At 43.2% G+C, this 21,034-nt stretch overlaps 1 protein-coding gene across 4 annotated transcripts in view; it reads right to left on the reverse strand.

The window, feature by feature from the left end:
• Window positions 1-21,034, reverse strand: part of TEX2 (testis expressed 2) — a 99,272-nt gene that overhangs the window by 31,813 nt on the left and 46,425 nt on the right. For all 4 annotated transcript variants that reach the window (XM_036116243.2, XM_036116242.2, XM_078065926.1 and 1 more), the window contains exons 3-5: window positions 8,242-8,442; window positions 6,841-7,180; window positions 5,348-5,595 (exon numbers count right to left, since the gene is read on the reverse strand). In XM_036116243.2, the coding sequence (XP_035972136.1) occupies window positions 5,348-5,595; window positions 6,841-7,180; window positions 8,242-8,442 (789 nt within the window). The remainder of the gene's footprint in view (window positions 1-5,347; window positions 5,596-6,840; window positions 7,181-8,241; window positions 8,443-21,034) is intronic.

Below are 21,034 nucleotides of genomic sequence, written 5' to 3' on the forward strand. Positions count from 1 at the left end.
TTGTTGAAGACTATTCTTTCCCTCCCCTTCCCCATTCCTTGAATTGTCTTGGCACTCTTTTCTGGATCCTTTCTAAAATTTATGTTTAAATTGGCTCTATGGCTTCAGATTTTTTACTCACTGTAGGAAGAGCACTTTTCAATACTGCTTTTAAATGTTTGAAAAGGTGACTTTGCACAGGAAAGGGAAGCCTTGGAAAACCACTCCACCAATTAAGATTTCCTGGTTTCTATTTGATTCCTATTTGCTTTTTAGGGTTCTCATCTCCTGATAACTGCAAACAGGGATTTATATCTCATGATCCAGTTTATAGCTAACAAGATAATTAGTACAACTAGTAATAATGAAGACAGAATTCTCCAAACCTGGGAAGCCTACATTATCCCTAAACATTTAGGATCTTCCTTGGATAATGAGCATGGAAGTGTGTGACACAATCTGAATATTGGAGTCTTGCACCTGCCTAGAGGACAGGCACAGCACTGACCCACCGATGGTCCTCTCTCCCAGGTAGGCCACTTTGGGGCATACAGAACTAGCAGCCTCCCTGGCCTTTCTACACCCCTGAGCAAATCTGCAGGCAGCCTGTGCAGTCTCCCTTCCTGAGGTAACCACACCAGGGGTAATACTATGCCACCTTTAGACATTTTTAAAAATAGAGTTTCCTTTTTTAAAAATTTTATTTTATTTAAATTCAATTTAACATATAGTATATTATTAGTTTCAAAAGAAAGTCTCCTTATTTTCTTATTTTCTGAATTACTATTAAAATCTCCAACCAAGCACACTACCTTGACAAGACAATAAAGCTCTAGTCTCCTCAGCCAGCCTCATGGTCTCTCAACTATTCTAGAGGTTAAGTTGCCTGAACAGTGAGAAAATGGCGCCAACACCATGGGGGTTTGGAGATTCGGAGGCTTGCACAGTCTGTGGCTGTGGGACAAAGCAGTCATGAGGGCAAGTCAGGGCTCAGTGACTAGTCACTAACCACTAAACATCTAGAGAACCAGGCCCTTCTTCCAAAATAGTGATTTTAAAATTCCAATTTTGAGCTCCAAAGTGGTTTCGGTCATTTAATGACCGAATATGTTTTTAATTATTATAAGTAAGAATAAACACCAAAAGTGTTTCAGCATTGTTTAACACAAACCTTGTCTAGATTTACTAATTGTATCCTGGGTTTGGCTCCTGTGAACCAGTGGCCTCATTCTCCTCCAAACCTAGTTTAGCACTAGGTGCCATGTGAGAAAGGAGGCCCAGCGGGTGGAAGTTGCCATTAGACGTGGAGCCCTCAGGGGAAGAGATGCTTTGACCATGGCCTACAAGAGGCAGCAGCGGGGGAGAATGGGGAGAGAAGAAGCTGAGGCAAAGGCTGGAGCTGTGTCCCAAGCTCCCTCTGGGTAAGCTCTGGCTGGTAGCCGACACTGACGATGTGACAGTGTCACCCGAAGAGATGTCAAAGGTTCATTTTTATCTCTGAGCCCTTTGAATTTCTCTTGGACTCATGATATCAGAGGCAATATGGACCCTAAGAAATGACCTGGCCCGGTCTTTGGCAGGAAGGATGAACACTACTGACCACATCCAAAGGGTCCGCATTTGGTGAGCCTTTGGGGAAACAGGCACTCTTACTACTGGTGGGAGTGAACACTGGTGCAACCCTTATAGAGGGGAATGTGGTAATACCTAACAAAACTACATGTGCATTTACCTTCTGATCTAGCGATCTCACTTCTAAGATTTCACCTTGGAGATACACCTTCAACAGCACAAAAATACACAATACACAAATTATTCACTGCAGCATTGTTTGTGATTGCAAAATACTGGAAACCTATATGCCCTTATAAAAGAGGGAATGAATATACTATGAAACATTTATACAATGGAACAAGTACTTGGTGCTGTTTAAAAACAAGAGGAGGGAGAGACATCTATGAACTGATGTGGAGTGATTTCCAGAATGTACTAGTAAGTGAAAAAGTAATGTTCAAAAGAGTATCCATAATATGCTACCTTTCGACTAAGACAGAAGGGAAAATAAAGCCAGAAAGGATAAACCAGAGACTAAGGAGATTGGCTTCCTCCAGGGGGGGTGAGTGGGAATAGCATGGAAGAACAGAAGAAAGAGGGTGGGGGAGACGGCCCTGTTCTGAGTAGGTCTTTGTACAGCTTTGACCTCTGGAACCATGTTAATGTTTCACATGCACCAAACATAACAAGTTAAAAATGGAGGGAGAAGGTCCTCGTGCGCTCAAACTGCAAAATTAATAAGAAATAAAACTAGTTAAGAACTGCCTTAAAGGGTGAAAAGTAATCAAAGTAGCAGAGGAAACTAGCAGAACTTCCTTTTCAAAAACAGTGCCACGATATTTCCCATCCCACATGTTCTTCCAAGAATTTGCTACTTCTTCAGCAAGAAGTAGAATCTCTGCCCCTCCCTGAACTTGGGAAGGTGTGCTGACTGCTCCAATAGGGCATGACAGACGTGATGTTATTTTACTTCCGAGATAAGGTCATAAAAGGTGATACGGTGTTCACCCGGCTCTTTCTCGAGGGAGACTTGCCCTTGGAACCCAGTCACCAAGCTGCAGGAAGCCCAGGCCACACGGAGAAGTGAGCTCCCAGCCAACAACCAGCATCTACGTGCCAGCCATGCGAGTGAGGCATCTTGGGAGCAGCTCCTCCAGCCCCCAGTGGGGCCTCCTCAGCTGATGCTGTATGGAGTAGAGAGAAGCCTTCATTGCCAAGTCTGGTCAAGTTACAAATTGGTAAGCAAAATGAGTAACTGTTATGGTTTTAGGCCACGACTTCTGGGGCTGTTACACAGTAATAGTTAACTATAACACATGCCCATACCTTATTCAAGACGGTCTTAACTAGCAGACCATCCCTGAGAGCCAGGACACAGCCCACACGTGCTTCAGGGAGGCCAAGGGGATGCGGGAGCCCAGCACTAGACCCCACGCACCTTCTTCCAAAGCTCCCTTTCCAAGGACAGTTATCCTGTTCACACAATTCTGGCTTTCTGGTTTCTTAGCCCACACAGACTAGAATCGTTGCCTTAGGGGTGGGGGGTGGGAGATGGGGATAAGCACTCAAGGAGAAGCAACTAGAAGGCCATATACCAACACCAGCCAACTGACAATCGAGAGAAAACTACTGCAGAATCAGCAGCCTGGGGTGGCTCAGATGGGGGTGAAAGGCTTCTGACCTCAAGTAGGCCTGCATGACGACCAGCCTGAATTTCTGTTTGTTGTTAAGTCCTTAAATTATCAAGATGAAATCATCCCTGCCTGCTCTGCCTAAGGGGGCCAGGAAATGCAATGTGGTTTTTAAAGATTTTCATCAGACTTAGAAGAGGAAAAACATGTTACGGTGCTTAAAGAGGTAAATGCCAAGTACTCAGAAAGGACGTTTGCACTAGAGAAGCCCCCGGGTGACAGGGACGCTGGGTCAAGGGGCTCAGTTATGGGCCATCGGGGCCTCCCAGCCCCTCCTGGGGCTTCCAGAGACTCCAGTGATGACACAACACGACAAGCACATGCAACACACACTGAGGACACGATGTTCTAAAACATGGTTTTGTTTTTGTATTTTTAATTTAAGGAACTCTTTTAAAAAGCAAGCATTTCATGGGGTAATTTTCTTCCATTAGTATACAAATGCTCCTCCTGATTTCCCTGAATTCGATGAGAGTTCAGACAGTTGACAACCCAGGGAGAAAAGGAATTTGGGGTAGGGGGATTCACGGGTGGTAAACAGGACATGCCTAGAATAGTTTTGTATTGCCCAACTCCAGCCTAGAGGAAGGCCTACTTCCCACTCTTAGTTGGTAACTCAGGTTAGAGGGTGGAGGCAGTGGGTGAGGGGCCAGCAGAGCACAGGGTCTTTTTTGGCCTGACAAGGTCGGCCGGATGAGGGTTCGGGGGTCTCTTCCCCACTGGAGAGGACCAACAGAATGAAGCAAAACCCATGACTGGCTAACAGCACAGAGAAGGCACCAAGTGCTTCCCATTCAGAGCAGATACGGTCACTGTAAGAGGTCACACACTTCAGTGAGTTACTGAGCGGGAGGAAAGCAGGCTGGGTGTGCACAGGCTGGGCGCCGTGCTGAGGAGATGAGTGGGGTAGTGGCAGGAGGCCTGAGGGCCAGCACAGCTTTCTAACGGCCACCAACATGGCAGTGGTGGCAGCTGAGGGCCTGGGAGCATCATCTGGTTTTGTACACGCCACCACTTAGCAACTGTGAAATGAAGCTACTTAGCTCGCGTGAACCTGTTTCTCCATCTACAAAATGGAGAGAATACCATCTCGTCTGCAAGACTGCTGAAGGGATCAGAGGAATTCTATCACAGTGCCCAACAGAATCTGGCATATGGCAGCTTAGTTATCTTACTGCAGATGATCCTGAGTCAATGGCCAGCTTGTTACGCTGTGGGAAGAATGCTCGTGGCAAATCTTCAAAAGCACTGGACATCGCTAATGAGTCTGAGAATACAAAGGTAACTGAGGAATCAGACCTCTACTACTAACGATTCTGAGAACTTCCCTACTGATTGCCCAGTTGCTCAGGTCAAAGGTTAGGAGTGATCTTTGGCCCCTCTGGTTCTCTCACGCCCCACACCTAATTCATCAGCAAATCCAGCCGCTCCCCTATAAACACAGATCCCAACTACAGCCGTTCTCAGCACCTGCTGCTATCCCTCATCACAGCCCCATCCCCGACAGCTGGAAGCGCCCCCCACCCACTCTCTTCCTCCTCCTGCCCACTCTCCACGGACAGCCACTTTTAAACTTAAATAGATCAACATGACTCCCTGCTCAAAACCCTCCCAGGGCTTCCCATCTTCCTCAGAACTGATCCCATGAGGCCCTGCCTCTCTGTGCCCTGCTCACCGTCACCTCACCGACCTCACCACGGTTCCCTGAATACTCCAACCATACCCCTGCTTCTGGGCCGGTCCCCTGAACTGGGGAGGCTCCTCCCACACTCGTCCCATGGCTCACTTCCTCACTGTGGTCAGGTCTCTGCCCAAACGTCACCTCCGTAAGGAGGCCCTCCTTGACCACCACTCTAAAATAGCAGTCTGGCCACTTTCCACCCTCCCCACTTCCATCCTTGGCTTTCTTTTAATTCTTGCCACCGCCAGCTGTTTGTTTCTTGCTGTCCCTGCCGAGAGCACAAGCTCCCCGAGGGCAAGGCCCGCATCTGTCTCATTCACTACTGTGTCCCCAGTGCCTAGGGCAGGGCCTGGTACACAGGAAGCGCTCCAAGGGCTTACGTTTGCAGAAACGAGTCTGAGTAGAAAAGCAGAAAAGCCACGGCCTGGGCAGCCAGCTTTACCTTCTTCCCAGCCGTGGGGCTGCTCTCCGCACTCTGCACCGGGCTCCTCTGGGGGCTTCGGTTTTCTTGGGGGACACACCTGGCCATGTACACGCTGTAGTCCAGCAGCATCTTCTGCCGCACGCTGCCCACCAGCTCCTTCTGCTTCGGCTGCGACATCACCTCCTCCACGCTGCCTTTGCTGCTGCTGCGGCTGTGGGTCAGGTGCCCCGAGGGGCTGTTGTGTCTACTGTACGAGGGCAAAACCCCTGCCGCAAAGGGGGGCGGCTGTTAACGCAGGAAGGAAACGACTGCAAAGTCAACGCAACAGCGAACAGACTGCCCCGGGCTAAGTGGACAAGCAGCTAACATGCTAACAGATGATTGTTTAAAAAAATATTTATAAGGCTATTTCCTATCCTGAGAAATACCTCCGACTCTAATAACAGCTCATTTTTTAGAACGGTTTTTCTTCTTCTCTAAAACAATTCAGAGGAACTGAAAGCCATGAAGTCCATGTGGTAAGTAACCTTGTTCTTTTTTCCTGGTGATCACTGAGGGTCAAATATGGAACTGCCACAGCCCCAGAAACAAATGGCAAGTGGGCCGCAAGCTAACCGTTCGCCCACAGCGCACAGCAATTCCAGACCTGTCATCTTTTATTCAACAAAGGTTTTTATCAAGCCCTTCTCTGGGCCAATTCCACATGAAAAGAAGAATGAGACATAATCCCTGCCCTTGAATTTGGGCACCTAGGCACATAAATTACAGCTCTCTATAATAACCATGGCAACCGAAGCATGACTGAAGGACTTTCAGGGCAGAAAGGAGGAGGTGACTACCTCTCCCAAGAAAGCCCCAGTACCAACTTCACAGGTAGAGTCCTCTCGGCTGCCTCTTGAAGAAATGGTTGGCATTTTCCTGGTGCAGGTGGGGGAAGAACATTCCAGGTAGAGGGAGGAGCATATGCAAAAAGCGAAGACAGGGCCCTAGATGTCTGGAGGACACTGAGAGGTTCAGTGAGGGCCCAAGTGGGATACATGGGGCAGAAGGACAGGAAATGAGCAGAGGCTCACTTATCAGTACAAATGTGAGTCGGGAGGCCAGAGACTCTGCATTTCTACGGTGATCTGAGGCTTGGAGAAGCATGTTCAGGGCCGGGAGCCTGAGAACACTAGCCTGATACGCTGCCCTGACTTACCCGCCTCCTTATCACAACCAGGGTTCTCCTGATGTTTCTTCTCTCAGAGTCACAGTATGTACAAATAAATATAATCCTAAGTTACCAACAAAGGCAAAAATCATACATTTGCAAGCTGTTCCATCACTGGTTAAATGATCCGGTGCAAAGGGTTGCAATGACCAGCCTAAAAGGCAAGTGAGTCCTGAGAACATTCCTTAGGTGGAGGGTCATCAATTCAGGGTGGGTTTCCTTCCTTCCTACCTGGGAATCTCTCTCCATTCTCCTATGGACCCTTTAAAAATACTTAAGCATTCAGCACACATGTCATTACCTGGTTTATTTCCAGAGACACCAGGTGGCTTCTTGATTTCCGACTTCAGTTTAGATGCCAGAATAAATCGCCTAAACCACTCCTCTTTGTCTCGGCCAGTTCTCCCAAAGAGATAGAGTATCTGATCTCGCTGGCTAGATCGTGTTCCTTCCTGAGGATGGGGTGGCTTCTTAGGGTCCTCGCTTCCCAGCTCTCTCTCAGCTGGAGGCTTTTCTTCAGAAGTCTCTTTATCAGTCTGGGCCTTAGACATAAAGTCATCTTGTCGACCAAGCTCGATACAAATGGGGTACTTTTTATTCCAGATTCGTTTTCGAGCCAAACTTTTGGGTACAAGATAAATCTACAGGAAAAGGAAATGATGACTGACATACAAAATTAAGAACTGGCCACACTGTGCATTAATATTATGCAGAACACACATGAAAACTTTATAGCCTTTTTGACTAAAACAATGAGTGTAAAATAATTACCACCTGTCTACAACATGACTATAGAAACTGGGATTAAGTTTTGGAAGTGATTTGTTATTCTTCAAACTCATTCCAGAAGTAGATGTTTAAGAATTTTGCAAGAGTTACAAGTATGTGTAATTCTCTTTTTTTAAATTATTATTATGTTATGTCAATCACCATACATCACATCATTAGTTTTTGATGTAGTGTTCCATGATTAAGTATCTGTAATTTTCAGGTAACAGTGACACAAAAATTATTTAGCAGGTTATCATCAACTAAGTTTCATGACCTTGGACCAACCATAAATTTGGAAGAAAAAAAAAAAGAATTTATCAAACTACATCTAGATGGGAAGCTCAAGTTTATCAGTCTCAAGAGTAAATTTATACAAAAACTATTTTAAATACTTCTGTCATTTGAGGTAAATTTAAAGATCACTCACATGAGTTATAACAGAAAACCTACAGCTTTTTGGAATAACCAACAATTTATATTTCTCAACAACAGCAGTATATAACACTTATCAAATGGAATTATTTTGCATATCCATAATTTTCACATTTACAGAGTCCTCATTCATTATTACCCTAGCACCACTACACTTAGCTTTTTGTTGGACTGAAAAGTTAAAAGTTAACTCTCAAAGTCAGATGAGTGTTTATGCCTTTGTTCCTCAAAGTGTGGTCCATGGACCACCAGCAGCAAGAGTATCACTTGGGAGCTCATAAAAATGCAGACTCTTAGGCCCCACTCAGAGCTGCTGAAATAGAATCTACATTTAAAAAGATGCTTGGGTGATTTGCATGAAAGGTAGTGCCCTAAATTATACACACACACACACACACACTACACACACACACCCTTTTGAGGGGGAAAAGCGCAGTAAAACAACCAAGATTCCAAATGCTTTTCTTTCATTTTAGTTTCTCAAATTAGCCAGGCTCACCTTGCTGTCTGAAAGGTCGTAGATTTTCTGGCTGATGTAGGTAACCTCTGGCTTTGTTTCATTGTAGCTTGCCCTCCTGGATATATTTTTATTGGGCTTTGAAAGTCTTAAGGTCCCACCCTCAAGTCGGACAAAGACTGAATGTGTCAAAGTTGCATGGTAAGTTTCTGGATCATAGTTGTAAATCTCATTCATCCATCCCTGATGGAGAAAAACTTCCATTAGTAAAATTAGAATAAACACAAATCTTATTTGATACAAAAACGAAGATCTGAGGTACACAGGACACTGAAACCAAACCTGACTGTGATGCAAGTGTCAATTCATTGGTGACTAGGAGTTGCTAAGACAGGTGCGAAGCTTGAAGGATAATCAGCGTGGAGCTATAATCTGCTATGTTTCTGATAACTAAAAATCCGGATTTGGGAGGATAATGATAATGTCCATTTCTCTAAATAAAAGGTTCTTTTTCTTTTTTTAAAGATAACAAGCAAATCAGGAAACTCGGAAGTTTTATTCATGTAAATAGAGCAAGTCTTTCAGCCTAACCTCCTCTAGGGGTGAATAATCCTACCCAGTCTGGCCTTCTTAAATTAGCCAAACTCATCCTCTTCTCAGCTCACCTGCAAACCATCTTTGGAATTTCACAGATCATACTAACTCATGCTATCATTCCAGAACTGAGACCTACCACTCCCACTCCATTTCTAGATCACTTAAATCACACAGTAAGGCAGATGATCAGAAATTAGGCATTAAGAATTATAGATATAATCAACAGTATGTCAAAATCCAAAGATATATAGTAACTTAAATGAGTAAAATTGTGCTCCAGGTGCCCCCCCAACAACATGAATGTACTTACTTATACATTGATCTTCAAAAAGAGCACACATATTAAAGTGTATGGGCAGTGTACAAAAGCCTAACACACCATAAAATTATGGTAAAGCTACTCTCATAGCGATGATCAATATTCATCATTTAATACTCTACCTGCTCCCCAGTCCTTTTTCAGATGATACAGTGGCCCAGATCTTTTTAAAAAAAGTTCTCTAGGGAATTTTAATTGATTCTCTTCCATACCCCTCATTTTATTCTTCTTCTTCTTTAAGATTTATTTATTTGAGAGAGAGAGAGAGAGAGAGCATGTGCACATGGGGGGGGCAGAAGGAGAGGGAGAGGGAGAATCTCAGGCAGACTCCCCACTGAATGAGGAGACCAATGCAGGGCTCAATCTCACGACCCTGAGATCATGACCTGAGCAGAAATCAAGAGTCAAACGCTTACCCAACTGAGGGGCCACCCAGGCACCCCTCTACTCCCCTCATTTTATAAATGTTTTTGAATTGAGCAGAGAAGTACTAAAAATCACAATGCAATTGGGAATGTCATTCTTTTCAAAGAATGGCCATTTCCACAGTGAGTACTTGAGTCTCACACTTAAGTCTTGACTTGAGAGCCTCTGCAAATGAGGAATCCTTAGAATTCTATTTATTTATCCATTCATCAAAACATGCACTGAGTCTATGTGCCAAGTAATGTGTCAGGAGTCGATACAAAGATTTAAAAAATGACAGGATTTTTGACTCAAGGATGCTCCCAAATCAGTAGAGAATTAGGTCTTCATTTTACCATGTGACAACCCTGCTGGCGTAACCATTAAAAGGTCGTCACAAAGAGTACCCTGAATGTAAGTAAAAACAGACAAACATACTTCACCATGGAGTGTGTGTGTGAAATTTATGAGACAATTATATAGTTTTATATATTTTAGTAGGGTTTTTTTTGCGTGAGTTAGGAGTAGCTCTCCCACCTCCTAATTGCATCGCTGCATCTATTAAAAATGTTAAATGAGCAAGCGAGTGGCCACAGGAAGAGGGTGTAATCTAGATGTTGCAATGATCAGAGCAATGAAATGAAAAGGGGGACAAGCAACAAAGAGACTGTGGGGCCTGAAGTGGACTGTACAGTAAGAGCACCAGTTTGGGTAGATTTATTTTGCTAAGTATATTCATGGATTTTTGAATGTTCAACCAGTCTTGCATTCTTGGGAAGATTATGCATTGGTCATGATGTGCTGAAGTTGGGTTACACCAACTCACGAGAGCTAATTCTACACATCTCTTCCTGACTCCACTGTCAGTGACCTCACACTGGTAGCTTACAATTGGCCATGGTGGGAGGGTTTCGTTTTGTTTTGTTTGTGGGAGTTTTTATACAATGGAAATCAGTGAACGGTACAAAGAGGACTTCCTCTTGATCCAGAGAGCCAGTTTAACAGCACAGTACTATTATTATCCTTTTTATACATTACAGAATTTGGCTTGCTAATACTTTGTTCATTTGTCACCCTAAGTTCATAAGGTAAATTGGCCTATAGTTTTCTTGCAATATCTTTCAATATTAGCTAGGCTCATAAAATGAGTTGGGAAGTGTTCCTTCTATTTTCTGGAAGAGTTTGTGCAGAATATTTCTTCCTTAAAGGTTTGGTAAATTTGCCAAGGAAGCCATCTGGGCCTGCAGTTTTCTTTGTAGAAAGGTTTTTTAAACAATTTTTTTTTTTTTTAAAGATTTTATTTATTTGAGAGAGAGAGAATGAGAGAGAGCGAGTACATGAGAGGGGGGAGGGTCAGAGGGAGAAGCAGACTCCCTGCTGAGCAGGGAGCCCGATGCGGGACTCGATCCAGGGACTCCAGGATCATGACCTGAGCCGAAGGCAGTCGCTTAACCAACTGAGCCACCCAGGCGCCCCTGTAGAAAGGTTTTTAACTATGAATTCAATTTCTTTAATTTCTACTGGAAATTAGGCTATCTATTTCTTCTTGAATGAGCTTTGGTAGTTTCTGTCTTATAAAGAATTTGTCTATTTCATTTAAGTGGCCCAACTTCTGGGCATAATGTTGTTTGTAATATTTCCCTATTATGCTTTTTAAGTCTGTGGAATCTAGCAATATTCTTTTAGTCCTAATATTGGTAATTTGTACTTCTAAAATAAGCACTTAATGTTATTAATTTCCCTCTAAACACTGCATCAGCTGCAATTTGTGATATGTTGTATTTTCAATTTCATTTGATTAAAATATTTTCTACTTTTCCCTGTGATTATCTTTGGACTCACAGGCCAGTGAGAAGTATGTTGTTTAATTTCCAAATGTGTGGGAATTTTCCAGATATCTCTGTTACTGATTTTTAGTTTAATTTCATGATGGTCAGAAAACATGCTTTTTATAATTTCAGTTCTTTTAAATTCATTAAGTTTTTACGGCCCAGAATATGGTGTATCTGGCGAATGTTCCATGTACACTATAACAAATACACATTTTCTATAAATATATTTGTCTTTTTAAACAATGTTTGTCTAAAATGTTTCAAGCAACATTTTTGCTAAAGATCTCCTGGCATATAATCCACAGTTTTCTTTTTATCCAATTTGGTTGCAGAAAATACTTTCTTACCCAAATAGGTTTACTAGGCCTAAAGTTCTAAAGGCAACTAGATTAATAAAGAATTTGAAGCAGATCTGATTTTTCTGGGCTGCTTCGGAGCCATGCTCAAAGGCCAGGTTGTATTTACTTGCAGAGCTACTAAAACCAAGAAGAATCTGTGGAGGGAGGGATGGAAGGGCTGGTGCTTAAGAATTTCTTAGGGCCAGGGAATGACAATGAGATTAAAATAGCAACTTCTATCAGTGTCATTTATGAGCCGTTTAGCTATACAGTCCCCACTAGGGATTGCTCTTCTTGAATTATTTCACTCTGAGTGTACATCTCCTGCCTAGAATAGAGACTATTTGAGGATACATGGCATGTGTGATACCCTCTGTGGGGTCCATAATTACATCTTAGCTGAGATGTTAAACCTTTTATTACTGATTCTTGAGTTATGATAATCATAATTTGATATAAGTCAAACATTTCTACAATAGTATCTCCATATAAAAGATTTTTCATTTGTTTCTAGCTATGTAAAATTATAGCGGACATGTAAAAAAGTCAATAGAATTAACATGATACTGGAATTTTGGACAAAATACCCTGCGTTATAGTTGTCATCATCACCAGACTAGAAAGGCTGAAAGAAAAAAAAGATAAGCATATTATGAAGTTATTCTCAAATAACAGGACAGTCTCTGAGAAATAGAGTAATGTGAGCTGTAAAGATTTTCCCCTTTTGAAACTCCTGAGACTGCACAGGTTAACTGATTAATGAATAAGAGGCATTTGGGAATAAAAGGTTGTTTCTCTCCAATTGCTTTCGTTTTGCCTTTCCTAGTAAGTCAGAAAATGCAGAATTGTCCAAGGATGCACTGTCCAATGGAAATATAATATGAACCATAAATATGCATCATGAAAATACATAATTTTAAATTGTCTAGTAGCCATAATAAAAAAAGAAAAAAGCAGGTGAAATTAATTTTAACAATGTATTTTATTTAATTCAATACAGTCGACCCTTGAACAACATGGGTTTGAATTGTGCAGGTTCACTTAAACGCAGATTTTTTTTCAATTAATACAGTATACTACTATAAATGTACTTCCTCTTCCTTATGATTTTCTTAATATTTTCTTTAGCTTATTTTACTTTAAGAAATGGTATACAATACATATATTGTCCAAATATGTGTTAATCGACTGTGATTGGTAAGGCTTCCTGGTCAAAAACAGGCTATTAGTAGTTAAGTTTTGGGGGGCGTCAAAAGTTATACAGGGATTTTCAACTGCATAGGGGGTCAGTGCCCCTAACCCCCACATTGTTCAGTGGTCAACTGTATATCCAAATATTATCATTTCAACATATAACATTAACAATTATTAATTATATTTTACATTCCTTGTTTTGTACTAATTCCTCAAAATCCAGCACATATTTCACACTTAGAGCACATCTCAGTTTGAACTAGCTGCATTTCAAGGGCTCAACGGCCCTATGTGGCCAGTGGCTACTGTATTAGCACACATCCAATTCGTAGGTTCTGGCTTTTCGAACCTAGACACCTGGCTCAAGCAGAATGATCAAAATCCTCCTCTCTTCTCTTGCTGACACTTCCAGGATTCTAAATTTTATTTTATAGTAAGTAATCTCTATGCCCAACATGGGGCTCGAACTCTTGACCCCGAGATCAACAGTCATACGGTCTACCAACTGAGCCAGCCAGGCGCCCTTCTTGCTGATACTTCCAACACATGCAGTTTTATGCTGTGTTTTACTAGGTGCTTTACCAAATTACATGAGAGAAGATAATCTAAGTAATCTCCAGATGCAACATTCAATCTTAGAAATTCAAAACCACTTTAAAAAGCTAACAGGTTGGGTGCCTGGCTGGCTTAGTCAGAAGAGCATGCAACTCTTGATCTCAGGGTCGTGAGTTCAAGCCCCATGTTGGGTGTAGAGATTACTAAAAAATATATATACTTAAAAAAAAAAGCTAACATACAATCTTAAAAACTAAAGAGTAAGAATAAAGTAATCTAAATAAAAGGCTAAAGTTTTTGAAAACTCTTACAGTTCTATAAGGTCATTAAAAGATGCTCAATTTGCAAACAAACTCACATTAAGCTTTTAGCTTATCCCTCTGTTTTTTTATAGAAAAGAAGACAGGACACACAGGCACACGTGTTAGGACACAAGCACTGACTGCTTCAGCTCATCTGTTTACAGGATCACCTGGTGAAGAGCCATCGCTCTGTACTAGTCTAACAAACTGCTGGCCGGTTACTATTCCTGGTAAACTCCCTGTATCTGGTTAACAAGAGCAACCACTTCCAGTGATTCAGGGATTTGCTCTCGACCCAGCAGCCTGAGCTCCTACCCAAGCCAGAGAGCCAGCCCTCTGGAGTTTTTGCTGGGCTGCAGCCTGTGACCCCCCGCAACGTGGCCACAGTTCCAAGATGATATGTGGTCTTCCTTTGCTGACTGCTCTGGCAGATAACAAGCAGGTTACCCTCTACCACTTGCCAAACTGCAGAAATACTAGAACAACCTGCTTTAGAGGCATGTGGAGGAGAAAAGAAAGTTTCAAGTCCTACACAGTTCGGGAACAAAACGCCACACCTGCCCCGCGAGAGGACACTGGTGAGAGGCAGGGGTAGGCCTAGGAAGAGAATCTAGGAGATGCCTTTCCTCAGGAAAGGTCCAGGGGGCTCCAAGCTCCCTTATTCTGGTTCAAGGCTGGCTTGAGCCTCCTCCTCCCCATGCTCCTCTCAGAATCACCAGTGGCTGCATTCCAACACAAAGGGCCCTGTGGCTTCTCCTCCCTTTTATCTTCACATTGCCTGCTTCCTACTCAACCATTTTCTTTGTGTTCAGGAGCTCCCAGAGGCTAAAGCCCATGGCTGCCAACAAATAGATACAACCCACGAATCAGGATTGCAACTGCATGTCTATTGTGGACAATCATTTGTTGGCTTTAGTGAGGCCCGACCCTTAACCATACATGACAGACTGCTGGTCAAAACACTGCAACCCCCCCCCCCCAAACATCAGCAGAACTGCTGAGTCTGACACACCTGAGTTCCAATCCTGGCTTCGCCACTTGCTAACTGCCAAGTTGGATGATGCTTATCCTTAGACCCTTGGTCTTCTTGCCAGTGAGAAGGTCTAACACGGCTTATTTCCCAGCTTCATGCCTCCCCGCTCCCCACCTTACCCTCTGCTCCAGCCGTGATGAATTTCTCCATGCTAACAGTACTTTACTGAGGTACAATTTGCATATATAGTAAAAGGAATAAATCTTACCCATAAGATTTTTAAGACATTAATATTTGTAATAATAGCTGACATCTGAGCTCATATTATGATCCAGGCACTTCAGGTGCATTAGCTACTTCTGCCAATTACCCAAAATTTTCTAAGTGAGCAAAACAGTGAGAGAGGTTAAGTGATTTGCCTAAAGAGGGGTTTAAAAAAAAAAAAAAGTGGCCCAGAGAGTGGCAAATCCAGGACTTAAGCCAAGTCTACCTGACTTCGAGGCCCAGGCTCCTACCTCCCCTCCATGGCATGGCCCACCTTCGGTCTGGCTAGTCATCCCCCACGTCATGGCAAAGATGACACTTCTCCCTGGGAGCCTCTCTGATCACCTAGGCTCTGTTCTCTATTACCTTCCTCCTATCACTGTATCTGTTAACTGCCTGGTCTACTTGAGTACAAACACAAGACAATCAGAGTTGTAACAAATGTTCACTGACTGAATACATGAATGTAGCCTAATTCAGATGGCACCCATGAGGATTACATGAAATCTGTATGTAAAGCACAAGTGAGCAGGACAAGTTGGTGTGCCCTTCACGGCCTGTAAATATTGCTCTACCTGCATAAGCAGAGAGAAGCACAGAAGGAGCTGAGATTCTATTAAGTGCAGAGACTGGCAGAGGTTACTTTGAAGTAGAAGGCTTGGTCACTGTTCCCAAGAAGAAAACCAAGTTATAATTGCACAAAATAGCACAGAACAAGAGAATAAGTAACCTCAGGAAGAATCTTAGGAGTAAAAGATGTTCAAGCTTTTCAGGACAGAAACTGAATTAGCCACTTCTCTGTAACAGAGAGAGGTAGGTGTTGTGACTGGTGCTCAGCTTTCTTGACTCCCATGCAGGGCTCCTTCCAGAACATTACAAGCTTTGATAGGAAACCTTGAGAGACTCACAGGGGCTGCTACTTGACCTGCATCAGTCAGGCATCCAGGATGCTGATGGCCATTGGGAGGCTCGGGCCAAGAGGTAACCACCAGGCATGATTCTCCTGCTTCTGTCCCCTAATGCACCCTATTGACCCCAAACCACACAGGCTACCCTTGCAGAAAGTGATCTCCCAATGCAAACCCCATTGCCTTTTGATACCATCAATCAGCCAACTTTTTCCCGCAGCTTGACCAACCCCTTGGATTCAGCTGCAAACGGAATTTCCAGACCTAAGCAGTCAAATATCAGATCTTGAGAGCATGCAGCAACTTCAAGGCCTTCCCCCCACAGTTTCCCATATAGTGCCCAGCTGTCCACTGCTCAGCTGTTCTACAGTTCTTAACCCTCCATTTCTTACCAAGTAAGATGTTTCTCCAATTTTATTTTGTTATGGGACATAGGAGTGGGGATAAAGAGATATAGTATATAGTTAGCAACTCATTCCATTTCAACAGCTCAACTAAAAACTCAGAGATGCTCTCAACCCACACTAAAGCAGCTCAGACAAGCCTTGTTTCTTTCAGAGGCTGGAGCTGTTAAAATGGAGACAGTGCATGCACCGGGGGACAATGACCACAGTCAGCTGGCCTGCAGCTGCCTGGCCCACAGACTGGTCCTGTGATCCTGTCTGTAAAAGGTCAGGGGTTTCTCTTCAATTCTCCACTGGACTTAGAAGCCATGTCTGGCTGAAAGTATAAACCACAATCTATAAAGGGACTCATTTAATACTTGGAAAGATTAAAAGCTGCAATTAACCTTTTGCAAAATAATAAAGTCTGGAAGAACTACTACTGTGTTCACTTTCAGTTACGGTGCCAGCCAGGAGGTCAAGACCAATGCTCTCTCTCGGTCAGCTTGACGCTGTGCTGACCAGTGCAATGCGCCAGCCCTCTGGCCTGAGGAAGCGATGGGGCTTTCTCTATCTGTCTTCAGTGTTGTGGGGCTGACATCGTGCTGTCACATGGCTGTGCTGGCATTTGAGGCTGCCTGTCACTCAGCTCCCGGGCATCATTCCTTCATCTAGCCTATCAGGGAAGGAACAAATCCTAAACATAAGGACAGAGCCAGGGCCCGAGGCCCCTCCTGCTGAAAATCCTCTCTGAAGCCCATAAAAAAGCTTGGGGACTTTTCTTTTGTCCCCCAAACTAAAGCATAAGCAAGATTTTTCTCTTTGCAGGTTTCGACCCTTTTTGATGGATTAATGGTTTAGAACTGGATCATCAGTTAAAACATGATCTCACAGATCATGGACTTAGAGACTATGGCAGGAACAGTCTACTTAAATTTACAGAACTTTAGATACAAATTTGATTTTACCCAGAAAAGACAAAAAAACCTACAGACATACAGACTTCATACTATGAATGACAGCCTTAAGCCAACAGTCAACATTCAAAATAAACGCTACTCAAAGAAACCATCAAGAAGGAAAAAAAGTCCACTGGGGAGAGGAGCACCAGCCTCAATACCGTCCACATCCTCCAACTGACTGCTCCAAGGTCACCTTCATGTCCACACCACTAGAAGCAGTGGGGTCACAGCTAAAGCCACAGCAAAATGGCCTTTATCTCAGCTTTTCCATCCTTCAGGGCAGCATCTACCCAATTCAGGTGACCAAAGAACAGTTTTAGAATGTACTGGCAAATAGTAGGAAAAGTAAGATTGGCAAAATGTTGATAATTATTGAAGCTGAGGCTGGGCCTTGGGTACATGGGGTTTCATTATACTATTCTCTTGTATATACTAGACATTTTCTACAATAAACTGAACACTGAAACATCTCACCTGGTATTTCTCAAGCAACAAAGGACACTAGGAAATAGCCATATTTATAAAAGCCATCCATAAAAACTCAAGTGACCCATTATGGGAGCAGTATATTTTCAGTTCAGTATAATGTAGAAAGAAATGTTTTATTTCTTATTGTATTGGGGGTTATAAGACACCAACAAAAAAGCAACCCAAGTCTCTTTTGGCTGTAATGGGGCTGTTCTCTCCTTAAGATTTGCACACTCTAATTTCTTAAAAGAAAGAATTGCATGAAATTGAGATTAAATTTACAAGTTTGAATTTCTTCTCAAAATTTATGTTTTCCTCACAAAATCATTTTTACATGTCAAAACCAAAGCCTGTATTTAGGGACTGCAATGATTTAAAAAATCTATCCCTGGGGCGCCTGGGTGGCTCAGTCGTTAAGTGTCTGCCTTCGGCTCAGGTCATGATCCTAGGGTCCTGGGATCGAGTCCCGTATCGGGCTCCCTGCTCGGCGGGAAGACTGCTTCACCCTCTCCCACTCCCCCTGCTTGTGTTGCCTCTCGCTGTCCGTCAAATAAATAAATAAAAATCTTTAAAAAAATAAAAATAAATAAAAAATCCATCCCTCTTACTAAAAATCTAAATGTGATATAACCTAAGGAAAAAAGGTTCTCTAAAATTCATTTCTATTAGTCTTGCAGTGGTGGAAACATAATTTTAGTTGACCTTCTTGGGCCATATCTTTTTTTTTTTTTAAGATTTTATTTATTTATTTAACGGAGAGATACAGAGAGCCAGAGAGCACAAGCGGGGTGGAGGGGAGGGAATGGCAGAGGGAGAAGGAAAAGCAGTCTCCCCACCGAGAAAGGAGCCTGATGCGGGGCTCAAGCCCAGGGTCCTGGGATCATGACCTGAGCCAAAGGCAGATGCTTAACCGACTGAGCCACCCAGGTACCCATGGGCCATATCTTTTAAAAAGAGACAGACTTTTTTTACGTTTGCATTAAAATAATTTTAGAAAAAATTAAAAAAAAAAAAAAAGAGAGATCATCACTCCGGAAACCAACATTCTACTGTTGTGTTCTACGGGGTGGTTTGTAAGTCTGAGATAAAGAATTTACCCATGAATATAATTTAAAACTGCATGAGTCATACACTCAAACATACATCTAAGAACCTTATGAAATCTTCAGGAAGCTTATCATTACAGACATGTGGAAACATCAGTGTACAGGAATGGCACTGAATGAAGTACACTCCTAGTCAAGTGACAAGTACATTCTTTTTTAAGATTTTATTTATTTATTTGTCAGAGAGAGCGAGTGCACAAGCAGGGGGAGTGGCAGGCAGAGGGGGAGGCAAGCTTCCCGCGGAGCAGGGAGCCCGATGCGGGGCTCAATCCCAGGACCCCGGGATCATGACCTGAGCCGAAGGCAGACGCTTAACCGACTGAGCCACCCAGGCTTCCTGTGACAAGTACATTCTTAGAGAAGAAGCATCCAACTTGTTAAGAATGCTCAGCAAAAACAAACATCCCAAATGCAATTCTCCTGATGCCCAAACCCACTCTTTCCCAGGGTCCCCAGCTAGGGTATCTAGCTAGTCACCCAAAATAAAACCCCCAGGTTACCACACAGGGGTTGTTGCTCAAATGAAGCCTTGGGACTCTGCAGCACACATGACGCTCTGCCTTGGGCTAACATACCCAGACTGCCAAGCTTTCAGTCAAATTAGTGTCTCCTAGCATTTTGATCTCTCCCCGGGCTCTCACGAGTTCGACTTGTCACTTGGTGTCTGTGTAGCCACCCTTCTCCTATTTGCTGCTTCTCATCAGCAGCATGAATGTATGAAATCATAATGTATGAATTCCCAAACATTAAGAACGAGCAGGCTTTGGAGGAGGTTCTAAGAGCTGTTCTGTGGACTTGGTGACAACTCTTTGGCCTTCCAGAGGTTTTGACTGCTTCCGTCCCAGACGAGAGAGCTGCTGACTGGCAGGGTCGAGTGAGAGATGGTGGAGGGTCATGAGGCCTAATCAGCCACATATCAGTTTTTGAGAACAGCTAGTACTTGGCTGCTAACAGTCTTTGTGACTCTCCAACCCATATACTCACCCCTGCAGAAGTGTCATTTTGTTTTTTAAATACTTTGTTTATTCATTTGAGAGAGACAGAGAAAGTGAGCGAGAGCACGGGCAGGGAGGTCAGAAGGAGAGGGAGAAGCAGACGCCCCGCTGAGCAGGAAGCCCGACCCGAGGCTTGATCCCAGGACCCCGGGATCATGACCTGAGCCAAAGGCAGGCACTTAACCTACTGAGCCACCCAGGTGCCCCTGTAACGGGGTCATTTTTAAATACAAATGTCCACAGTGTGGATGGAACAGTAAAATCACCTGGATAAAGTACAAAAGAGCTTTACTTTTCTCCTCCCTTTCATCTTCATGTGAAGTCTCACTGAAGAAAAACTGCAATGCTTTCTGAATTGTTTATGGAGCCAATTTAGGACTCAGACTCTCAGTCCTGGACCCATCACTGAGAACTTACATGGCTCCGAAGTTTAAAGACACACAGTCTCCTAAAATAGTCCTGGAGTACTAACCCTCCTGCCTGTCTGGTTCATGGGGCTCCCAGAGAGAGTCTACTGAGGGCACGAGGTACGTAGGATCACTGTCAATGCTGGGCCTCTATACTAGAGATCTTTATCACAGGCAGGTTTTATAACCCAGGTCTGTGAATTTTTTTTTTAAAGTTTCCATGCCTGCCCTCAAGAACTGCACCATTACATCCTCCACAGAAAATAATTCAAAACAGCTAATTCCCTAAATCAAGCCTATTTTCAAAAAGGGGCTTTTCCGACCCTAGGAACAGGTTCACAGATCTGTTTTATAAAGAAACCAAGGCCCATCTCCTGCATCACTCTTAAAGCCATAAATCTAGAGAGCAGAAATCTAGAACTTGCCACTATCCCCATTTCTCTAATGCTCTACTTGGCAGATGCCAGCAGTCTTTTCTCCCTTTGAATTCAGGAGGCCAGCGCTGTAGGAGTGCAGGTAAGAGAAGAGCAGACTTGCTGCCAGAGATTTCTAAGTAGTAATCAAGTTCCGAATCCTGTCAAAGATGGACCATCTTGGCTTTTCCACTGCAGTGGGAAAAGAAAAACCTCTCCATAATCTGTACTTTTTGGTAATTACTTTTTGTCTTCTCAAAAGACCACCCCTCTCAACCCAACTAAATTTTTTCCTTAAGTATCAGGGATTTCTTTTAAAAAGCAACTTCATTAGGAGATGACAGGGTCAATACTGCCTCACCACCTACATTTCCCGATAAAGCCTCATTCATTCATTCACTCATTCATCATCCA

Source organism: Halichoerus grypus, chromosome 2 (genome assembly GCF_964656455.1).
Source record: "Halichoerus grypus chromosome 2, mHalGry1.hap1.1, whole genome shotgun sequence".
Lineage (NCBI taxonomy): Eukaryota > Metazoa > Chordata > Mammalia > Carnivora > Phocidae > Halichoerus > Halichoerus grypus.